The 11,534-nt window shown below is 36.4% G+C and overlaps 1 protein-coding gene across 1 annotated transcript in view; it reads right to left on the bottom strand.

The window, feature by feature from the left end:
* Window positions 1-8,815: 8,815 nt before the first annotated feature.
* The window catches only part of LOC107283343 (vomeronasal type-2 receptor 26-like), a 6,126-nt gene continuing 3,407 nt past the window's right edge, over window positions 8,816-11,534 (bottom strand). Inside the window, exons 2-3 of the mRNA XM_015811235.1 lie at window positions 9,851-9,977; window positions 8,816-9,714 (exon numbers count right to left, since the gene is read on the bottom strand). Of these exons, the coding sequence (XP_015666721.1) occupies window positions 8,816-9,714; window positions 9,851-9,977 (1,026 nt within the window). The remainder of the gene's footprint in view (window positions 9,715-9,850; window positions 9,978-11,534) is intronic.

The raw sequence follows: 11,534 nt of genomic DNA, 5'->3' as shown, positions 1-11,534 counted from the left end.
TATCATACTGCCCTATGTATAACACAGGTAGAATTAAATTACTGTCTCTCCTTGGAATTGATCCCTCTGGTTCTAATGTTAGTAATTTGGTCTTATATTGTTTAGGGGATGGCTCCTCCTATATTACTACTCAGGTTTCTAAATTTCTTTTAAGAGCTGTAACTATTAGAGGAGAACGTTGTAATTTCCTTTAGCCAAGACTTCTGGTGTTTAATTGTTTGTGATTATATTTTTCTTGTGTTTTCTTTTGTTGCACTTGCATTTTGGTCTGTGACCGCAAAATAAAAATTATTATTATTATTATACACAGAATTTTACCATACAGTTTCAAGTATTTCTATTAATCTGATGAATAACAAAGTCAATGCATTTCTTGTCTATGGTGAATCATTGGCAATAAAATGGCTAAGTGTTGTCACATTTCTGGCAGATCCTGAAAATAAGAAAATTGCATTATTTAGAAAGGATGTTGTGGATCACAACTGCACAGATTGATTTCGTACTATAGGCATTCAAATCAATTGGGATCTCCAGTTCTTCCATGGGGCTATTTCCTTTACTGTTCATTCAAGAGCAGTTGCAGGTTTCAAGGAATTCCTTCAGACCATCAATCCTCTTTCAGTCTGCAGAGATGGGTTTCTGCAGGATGTTTGGGAACAATTATTTGACTGTTTATTTCCAAAACCAGAGTTAAAAGAAATGCAGAGCAAGCAATGTACTAGGGAGATGAAGCTAGAGGATATTCCTGGACCTGTGTTTGAAATAGATATGACTGGCCAAAGCTACCACATCTACAATGCTGTTTATGCTGTGGCTCATGCTTTGCAGACTCTGTACATCTTAGGTTTCAATAGCAAAAAAAGTATGATGGGTAAAAAACTTGACTTTCCAGATCTTCAGCCTTGGAAGATATTCTCCCTGCTTTAGACTGTTCTTTTATTTCAGTGAGAGTTTGATGTAGGATTACGTTTTGAATCCAGTGTAGAAAGTCTTAATATTTTCTGCACATGGAATCAAGTTAAATGTGATCTTTGAGAAGCAACTATATAAAATATGGTTTAGGAGTCAATAGGAGTTGTTTAGAAAATTATCTTCGCTGGCACACTAAGAGATAGTTAATTTAGATTACTTTTCATTATCTCCTCCAATAATAATAAATACTGCCAACATACTTCTGCTTGGCTCAAGATTTTTTTAGGATTGGGAAGCTGAGTTTTCTGTCCCTATCAAATGAAACAATAGGTGACCCTTTTTCAGATGTGGCATCCATAATATGAAACAACCCTATGTTTGTAATCATCCCCTCTCTCATCTAGCTATCAAAGTATGCTTGAGTCTCAAATACTAAAATCTGGCTAAAGGAAATTAGTTAGACTGCAGATTGTCAAATAACTTTGTACCAACGAGGAAAGATTTGATATGGTCTAGGTTAAATTAGTTGTTTAAATCGTGAAGTTAAATAATAATTGAAGGAAGTTACATAATTCCAATGGCCTATCTTCATTCTGCTTTGGGTGATTGTTCTTTTTTACCTGTCCTTAAAATAAAATAAAATTAATAATAAAGTAGACATGTACATCATGCAATATTGATTACCAAATTTAATAACTATTGTAAGAATGGGAAGAATAAGTGAATGAAACTTGAATATGACTTTCCCCTCTCTATTATATAGCTCTCAACATCCTCTCTCTTTCATTCTCTTTCAAGTAGCTCCATTCATTTCTTCAAGGCATTTCTTTTAACAATTCAGCTGGGGAGAGAGTGTTCCTGAATGAGAAAGGGAAAGCAACAGGTGGATTCGACATCACCAACTTGATCACTTTTCCAAACAGATCCTTTCAGAGAGTTAGAATTGGAAAGATGGATCCCACTGCTCCAAAAGGGAAGAAATTATTCATTGATGAAGATGTAATTATCTGGCACCCAGCTTTTAATCAGGCATGGAGGCATTTAGTCAACCCTGCTTTAATCCACTATGAACTCATAGTGAACATTAGAAATACAATTTCTATTTTTAAAATAAAATAAAATAAAATAAAATAAAAACTGGCATATTCTTTACAAATATTGTAAATGGTCAAGCATTCATCAAATTGACAAAATGACATTACAATGTAAAAGCCACATTTGTACATTTGGTTTGCATTTCCATTCGCATACAGGACAGTTTTCACAGCATTGTAACATAGAGGACCTTTTGCACAACATTGTAATTTCTACATCTTTTTAATGCCCACTATAAAATCTAGTTGATTCAATGCTCATTTGGGAAGTCAAAAATAATTTCAGTGCATTAAGGAGAAAAATCAGAAACTGTTTTAAAAAACCCTCCTTTTCAAAACATTTTCATGTTTGTCACCACGTTATTCCACTTTCTAGATGCAATGATGCTTGTTTCCCTGGAAATTGAAAGAAAGGAATTGAGGGAAGTCAATTCTGCTGCTATGACTGTGTTCCATGCCAAGAAGGGAAGATTTCAAATCAAAATGGTAGGGTAGGAATTCTATCAAAATTTATTTGAATTAAGGAAACTTTAATACACTACTTTAGGATGCATAAAATTAGTAAAGTGATTTTTCAATAATTTAGAAGGTATTGATTTTTCTTCCAGATATGTATGACTGTTTTGAATGTTCAGAAGATCATTATCCAAATAAAGAAAATAAAGAATATATCCTGAAATGGGTGGTGTTTGAAGAAACCTTAGGAAATGGTTTTGCCTCAGCAGCAGCTCTTTGTTTCCTCTTTGTTTTTCTTCTTCTTCTTCTTCTTCTTCTTCTTCTTCTTCTTCTTCTTCTTCTTCTTCTTCTTCTTCTTCTTCTTCTTCTTCTTCTTCTTCTTCTTCTTCTTCTTCTTCTTCTTCTTCTTCTTCTTCTTCTTCTTCTTCTTCTTCTTCTTCTTCTTCTTCTTCTTCTTCTTCTTCTTCTTCTTCTTCTTCTTCTTCTTCACATCTTGGGTACTTGGAACTTTTATTAAGCACAGGGATACTCCCATTGTCAAAGCCGGTCCCTCACCTACAACTTACTTGTTTCTCTTCTGCTCTGTTTTCTCTTGACCTTGTTGTTCCTTGTCCAACCTGACAAAGTGACCTGCCTTCTCCGACAATGTTTGGCATCAGTTTCTCAGTGGCAATTTCTAGTGTATTGGCCAAAACCATCACTGTAGTTGTTGCTTTCATGGCCACTAAACTGGAATCTCAGTTGAGGAAATGGGTGGGGAAAAGATTGCCTTTTTGTACTGTCCTTTCCTGTTCTCTCTTACAAGTGTGTATTTGTATTCTTTGGTTGTCAACATCCCCATCATTCTCTGAGTTGGACATGCATTCAGAGCTCCAAGAAATGATTTTACAGTGCAATGAGGGGTCAGCTTTCTTCTTTTATTGTATACATGGGTATCTTGGCCATTGTCAGCTTTATTGTGGCTTTTCTTGCCTGTAAATTACCTGACAGCTTTAATGAAGCCAAATTCATTACCTTCAGCATGTTGGCCTTTTGCAGTGTGTTGATCTCCTTCTTTCTAGCATATCTGAGCACAAAACGAAAAGCCATGGTAGCTGTGGAGGTCTTCTCCATCTTCTCTTCCAGTGCTGCATTACTGGGATGCATATTCTTGCCAAAATAGTTTTTCAGCCTGAGTTAAACCATAGGGAGAAACTCATAAAGAGGAATTAGTATATCATGTGATATTTCTGGTTCAGAAAAATTCCTGAAAAAAGGAATAGAAAGATAGTTTGCTCTTTAAAGGAAATATATACAGTATAAACCTATAGAATCATAGAAGTTTTTATTCATATTAAAGAATGATTTATATAGAATATTTTTGATTATTAAGACTTACTGCTCATTCCAGAATAAGTGTTCATTTTGCTGCAATTTCACTAGTTTGCAAGATTTTTCAACACAGCTGTTGAACTAGACTTTCATAATGTAGCTTTCCTGGTTGCTATTAGGGTATTTCAGATATTGTCTTAAACTATATCCAATGTTTGCAGAGACATTTTCATGGATTTTATACTTTTGATTCATAAAGCATTACATAAATATAGTAAAATGCTAATTAACATTTGATGGGTATATATTTAATATAGTATATCAGTTTAAGATTTGTTAGGGTTCTTTGAAATGTACTTGTACTGTACATTTAAAAGCATTTTTAAAAACTCCTTCATACTGGGTAATAACCATACAGTCTCTTTCCATTAATTTATATTTCCACTGCAATCTGTTATCAGGTGTTAATGATATGGGACATTTATTGAAATGATATGAAATGTATTCTTCCTTCTGTCTCATCCTTTTTTTCAAAGTGTATGCTTACCAATAAACATAATAAAGAATGATTTGGTTTGGTTTAAAATAAGAAGTCTGACATTTTTCAAGAAAATTAAATATGAAATTCAGCCCAAATCCTAGAAAAAATATACAATCTTCTCTGACAGAGGGAGAGACTACAAAGATGAAAATACCTGGAGAAAAAGTTAGAGTGTTCCACTAGATGGAGATTCAGAATAAGAGAGTTGGAAGGGACCTTGTAGGTCATTTAGTCCAACCCCCTGCTCAAGCAGGAGATCCTATACCATTTCTGGCAAGTGGCTGTCCAATCTCTTCTTGAAAGCTTCCAGTGATGAAGCATCTACAACTTCTGAAGGCAAACTGTTCCATTGGTTGATTGTTCTCACTGTCAGAAATTTTTCCCTTATTTCTAGTTGAATCTCTCTTGATCAATTTCCATCCATTTTTCCTTGTCTGGCTTTTGGGTGGTTTGGAAAATAGGTTGACCCCCCTACTCTCTTGGACAGCCCTTCAAATATTAGAACACTGTTATCATGTCATCCATGGCCCTTCTCTTCACTAGACTAGCCATGCCCAGTTCTTGCAACTGTTCTTCATATGTTTTAGCCTCTAGGCCACTAATCATCTTAGTTGCTCTTCTCTGCACTCTTTCTAGAATCTCAACATCTTTTTTTATAGTGTGGTGACCAAAACTGGATGCAGTATTCTAGGTGTCACCTACTAAGGCTTTACTGAGTGGTATTAATACCTCACATGATGATAGATAGGTAGATATGTAGGTAAGCATGTAGGTAGATATATAGATAGATTAGATATATCTATCTATCTATCTATCTATCTAGATGATAGGTAGGTAGGTAGGTAGATAGATAGATAGATAGATAGATAGATAGATAGATAGATAGATAGATAGATAGATAGATAGATAGATAGATAGATAGATAGATAGATCAAATCATCCAAACGATAATGAAAGCGCAAACCTAATTCAGACAGGAACTAGTTACTTTGGACTTCTGTACAAGTGATGCTTCCACTTGGTAGCATGATGTCCCCCATAGTTTATCAGTTTTATAGATTGAAGTTTAAAGAACATCATTGTATAAAACCTTATTATATACCATTGTAATATTTATTTATTTGTTTGTTTGTTTGTTTAGCTGCCCACTCACTGTCAGTATCTCTGGGCTGTTAAAAAAAAATAAAAATCCAATATACAAACAATAAAAATAATAACCCCCACACTCCTGGTGGTAACAATCAATCAGATAAGCCACTTCATGTGCTCCATCCCATTTTGGCTTCCAGGTCATAACCTGGCATAACCAGGTCATCAGGGCCCTGCCAAAGAGTATCAAAGTAGGAGCCAATCTAAACTCCACAGGAATGATGTTCCAAAGGGAAAAGGCATTCTTCTGAGTCCCACCAAAAAGGCAATGGAGCCTAACATTTATTTCTATCTTATGTCTTCAGATCATCATCTTAACGGTAGAAGTCAGAGATCTTATATATTGTGTGAGAAATTCACAGGGGGAGAATCCTGTCTCTGTGCTTAAATTTGGAAGAGGTTTCCTCTGGAGGGCACCAAAGAGTTGCACACCAGAAAAACAAATACAGAACAAGACTCTCTATACTTAAGGCTAGAGAAGATGATAAATTAGAGCTGAAGCAATTTATGGAAACAGTGGAAGAGGGAACATCTTGATGAGCTTTAGTGGCCAAGAGGTTGAACTGGTTACAGCAGTTAAGAACAGTTCTAGAAACCATTCATAATACTAATAAAGAAGAATATTTGTAGCCTTACCTCTTTTCTTGCAGACATTTCATTACCAAACAAGGTAACATCATCAGTTGTAGCTTCTAGTTTGGGTAATGAAATATCTGCAAGAAAACAAGCAAGCTCAGATAACACCAAGGACCCCTCACATCCATAATACTTCCTGATGCATCTTTGTAAGATCTTTCCTTTGAAATCTTTGTCCCTCGGTTTAATTTTCTGTATTAAAGGCAATTTCTGTGTTGCCAGTAGTACATTCAAGGCATTGTTACATAGACATGCAATTAATTCTGCAATATGTAGGAAGCCAATCATGTGTCATGTGCAAGAGAGCAACATGTCAGGAAGAGCAACTTTTCATCTGGCTCCCTACATTAGGTATATTTTCTGAGTAGCTAAGTGCCAATGAAACAACAAAATCCAGAGAGGAAGTCCAATAGGGGAAGGAATCAGTCTTCTGTGGCATGTACTTTTCTCACAAGGTATGTTTATGGACTCAAAAGGTCAACTTCCAAGCAATTTATATTGAATATATTGATTTATTTTGATATATATTGATTGATCATGAGTATTGAGAATTTCCCCAATGATCCGGATGGGGCAAAATAACACTATGAAAACTTATTTTCCTCCACAGGCATTAGGACTGGGTTGTCAGCTGTCAGGGAGGAAGGAAGGAAGGAAGGAAGGAAGGAAGGAAGGAAGGAAGGAAGGAAGGAAGGAAGGAAGGAAGGAAGGAAGGAAGGAAGGAAGGAAGGAAGGAAAGAGGGAGGGAAGGAAGGAAGGAGGGAGGGAAGGAAGGAAGGAAGGAAGGATTCTCTAAAATAATACAGGTTCTCCCCTGACTTTTGCATTCCAAGAGCTTCTTGGATTTATGCAAATATCATGATGAAATACTCCCCTTTAAAAGCAGAGTCCTCCTATTGGATCTTTACTTTTTTTTAAAAATGTGTACGTGTCAAATTACAGGAGATTCATTTAAAAATACACTGCAAAATTCTTGCTGTTTTTCTTTTCTCTGATAGCCATGATAGCCAAGTTGGAAGCAAATTGACTGCCCTGTCAGACATTAATCTGGATACCATGCCTCTATAGAAAGAGATAGTCTTAAAAAAGCTGAGCTGTTTTGTTGGCTGTGGACAAATCTTTGTAAGGGATAAAGTGATAGAAAGAACCACCCAGCAGGGATATATAGCCATGGATTGCAGGTAAATCAGTGATGAAATCAAGAGAGACCACATGCAAAGAATGGAGGGAATATGGAGGGATTGTAACAGTCCTGTTGGTTTCTGATGATGGGATTTAGTAGGTGTGGCTGGATGGTACATAGCCCTTGATGTCTGCTGCCATTTTAGGTCCCCAAGCCTCCTAATGTTCTATGCAACATCTTGAACATTCCCCATTCTCTGGTTATCATGGCAAAGCTGAAAAACTTCCTCTCTCAAAAATGGGGGATACTAATATTATGTCCATATGCTACAACGACCCTCTCTCCACTGAAACTGGGAATACAGAATCTGATGTGGCTCCATGAAAATGGGTTGAGAGGTTCCTGCACCTTGATCCTGGGACATGCCTTAATTGACAGGGGGTATTGTCTTTTAGTGGGTGTTTTAGCCCACCTTTGAACTAGGTCTTGTGCTTTGAAGGTCCTCATCCATTCTGATTCTCCTCTGACTCTTTCTGGTAAGCTTCCATGAGTCCTCTGTAACATGGATTGTAGTACTGAGGCTGCTGTTGGTGTCAGAGATGTCGATGAGCTGGTTGCAACAAATTCTGCATCTGCTGTATTGTTGGAGTACTATCAAATTGCACACATTGTGCAGCACAGTGTCCACTGTTTAGTGGTCAGCTACTGCTTCTGGTTATAGATACCATGCTGATGGTTTCCATTGCTCCTCAGTAAAAATGTTTGGGAGTGGAGATTAATGTCAGACACAAAAAAAAAAAACACAAGTCCACACATGAAGGTTCAAGTAAACTGATTTATTGGTTAAAATCTATGCAGAGAAATCTACTCCATGAATGGTCAGCGTATGGTTAAAATGATATAAGGATCAATGGCATTCAAGGGGTGGTTGCACTTATGGCTATGTAATTGATCCCTCTTTTCATTCATCCCTCTGGTTCTACCACTCTTCTCCTACATAAATAAAACCACTCTTCATTATAGATATTGGGCAGCATACACTTTGAATAAAGGTTGACGAAGAAGCAAGAATACATTTCATTTTTTTCAATAGATTTTCATATTATTACAATCTGATAATCAATTACAGTGGACCTATGTTTATATAAAAGAGTGAATAGTAATGATTCAACATGACATTTTAAAAACAAGGTGAAATGTACAGCATTCAGAAACTTAGTATATTTATGCAGTGGTTTATAAATAGAAAGTATAAACATCATGACAGTAGCATGTCAAACATTGGACAAGCTTTGAGTCAACACCTGAAAAGTCCTAACAATTCATGAGAAATCAATTTTTTTCAAAGTCTCTTGAAGTAGAGTGTTGAAAGAGACAAAGCATTATATTCTACCATCTTGGAAAATAGTTGAAAATGCAGCACTCCAAACATTTCTTTGGGGCAACTATAATAAATCTTGCTACAAAGACTAATCCTTAACAGATTCTCCTTTGACAAAAATAAAACTTCTATATATTTTCTCTAGACAGCAAACAGTCTTTCTATTCTTTCTTGTCACTAACTTCTCTGGGCCAGAAAGATCACATGTTATACTAATTTCTCTTTGTGAGATGCTCCCTTTGGTTTAGTTCAGGCCGGAAAACAATGATGTAGCATTTTGGCAAGAATATGCATCCCAGTAATGCAGCACTGGAGGACAAAATGGAAAAGACCTCCACAGCTACCATGGCTTTTCCTTTTGTGCTCAGATAGGCTGGAAAGAAGGAGATCCACACACTGCAAAAGGCAAACATGCTGAAGGTGATGAATTTGGCTTCATTAAAGGTGTCAGGTAATTTACGGGCAAGAAAAGCCACAATAAAGCTGGCAATAGTCAAGACACCCATGTAGCCCAACACACAATAAAAGAAGAAAGCTGACCCCTCATTGCATTGTAAAATCATTTCTTGGAGCTGTGAGTGCATGTCCAACTCAGGGAATGGGGGAAATGTTGACAACCAAAGAATACAAATACATACTTGGAAAAAGGAGCAGGAAAGGACAGTAGAAAAAGCCAATCTTTTCCCTACCCATCTCCTCATCTGAGATCCCGGTTTAGTGGCCATGAAAGCAACAACCACAATGATGGTTTTGGCCAGCACACTAGAAATGGACACTGAGAATGTGATTCCAAAAGTTGATTGCCGGAGAAGGCAGGTCACTTTACTAGGTTGGCTGAGGAAGAAGAAAGAGGAGAGAAAACAGAGCTGAAGAGAGATAAGGAGGGTGTAGGTGAGAGACCGATTGTTGGCTTTAACAATGGGAGTGTCCCTGTGCTTAATAAAAGTTCCAAGTACCCAAGATGTCAAGAAGAAGAAACCAAGAGCTGATAAGGCTAAACCAATTCCTAAGGATTCTTCAATAGTTAGAAACACCACTGGTTTCAGGATACATCCATTCTTATCTTCATTTGAATAATGATCTTCTGGACATTTAAAACAGTCATCCATATCTGGGAGGAAATTCAAGAAATTTGTCATTTAGGCATTCCAAATCAGTGGAACTCATTTTATTAATTGTATGCATCCTAAACTTGTATATTCAAGTTTGCTTAAGTCTAATGAAAATTGGTAGAATTCCTACCATACCATTTTGATTTGAAATCTTCCCTTCTGGGCATGGAACACAGTCATAGCAGCAGAACTGATCCCCTTCAATCCCTTTCTTCCCGTCCCCAGGGAAACAAGGGTCATTGCATCGAGAAAATGGAAGAACCTTATAATAAACAAAAATGTTTTGAAAAGAAGGGTTTTTAAAACAGATTCTGAATATTCTCCTTAATAGAGTGACATGATTATTGACTTCCCAAAAGGATGCTGAATTTAACAACTTGTTCAACAACTTAAAAAGTTGTAGACATTACAATGATGTACAAATGTTTCTATTGAAGGGCAGGATGAGTAAATAATTGCACATGGTGACAATCTCATAGAAACATGGCCACTCTTACATTGTAATATCACCTTTGTCAATCTGATGAATCATTGATCATCAACAACATTTGAAGGAATATGCCATTGTTTATTTAAAAAACCCAGAAATTAGATTTTTAAAAAGAATATGTTCAATATGAGATCCTAATTGACTAAGGCATGGTGGATTCATTAATTCTATACCTGGTTAAAAGCTAGACTCCAGACAATCAAATCTTTATCCATGGATAATTCCTTCCCTTTTGGAGCTTGTAGATCCATCTTTCCAACTCTAACTCTCTGAAAGGATCTGTTTGGAAAAGTGATCAAATTGGTGATGTCGAATCCACCTGTTGCTTCCCCTTTCTCATTCAGGAACACTCTCTCCCCAGCTGAGTTGTTAAAAGAAATGCCTTGAAGAAATGGATGGAGCTACTTGAAAGAGAATGAAAGAGAGAGGATGTTGAGAACTATATAATAGAGAGGAGAAAATCATATTCAAGTTTCATTCAGTCATTCTTCCAATTGCTATAACTATTATTAAATATTTGTGCTTAGAATTTGGATAATCAATATTGCAAAACTGACCAAAGAGGGAAGCAACCTGGAATTAAGGAGAAATTTCCTAACAGTGAGGACAATTAACCAGTGGAACAACTTGCCTTCGGAAATCATGGGTGCTCCATCACTGGAGGTTTTTAAGAAGAGGCTGGACAGCTACCTGTCTGAAATGGCATAGGTTCTCCTACTCGAGCAGGGGGCTGGACTAGAAGACTTCCAAGGTCCCTTCCAGCTCTATTCTATTCTATCTAAGTGCATGATAATGTACAGGTCCACACTTTATATCTAATTTGATATTAATATAAGGGAAGGAAAGAATGAAAGAGTGAAGCAGAATTTTAAAATGATTCTGGAATTTTGTGACTTGTTCCGATTATGTTTTAGGTTCACTACTTAAACAACTAATTCAAGATAGGTCATATCTTATCTTTCCTCTTTGATAGAAAGTTATTTGACAGTCTGAGGTGCAACTAATGTCCTTTAGCCAGTTTTTAGAATGAGAGGCTCCATAGAGAGATGCAAGATAGAGATTATTGCAAACATGTTTCATGTTTCATACTATGGATGCCTCATCTAAAAAGGACCATTTTTATTTCATTTCTCTAAAACTCTGATAGAGATAGGAAGCTCAGCTTTTTACCCATGAAAAGTTCATGAGCCACACAAAGTTTTGGGGGAATAGACTGTTTTTGGAGAAGGCAATGACAAGTAATCTAAATTATCACTTTAACTAGCTCATATTGTGCAATGTATGGTGATTTAGTATATGCCTGCTGACATATAAACCATAATTTATACA

Source organism: Protobothrops mucrosquamatus, unplaced genomic scaffold, assembly GCF_001527695.2.
Source record: "Protobothrops mucrosquamatus isolate PMUCROS unplaced genomic scaffold, P.Mucros_1.0 scaffold34, whole genome shotgun sequence".
Taxonomy (NCBI): Eukaryota; Metazoa; Chordata; class Lepidosauria; order Squamata; family Viperidae; genus Protobothrops; species Protobothrops mucrosquamatus.
This window is presented reverse-complemented; position numbering and strand designations above follow the sequence as displayed.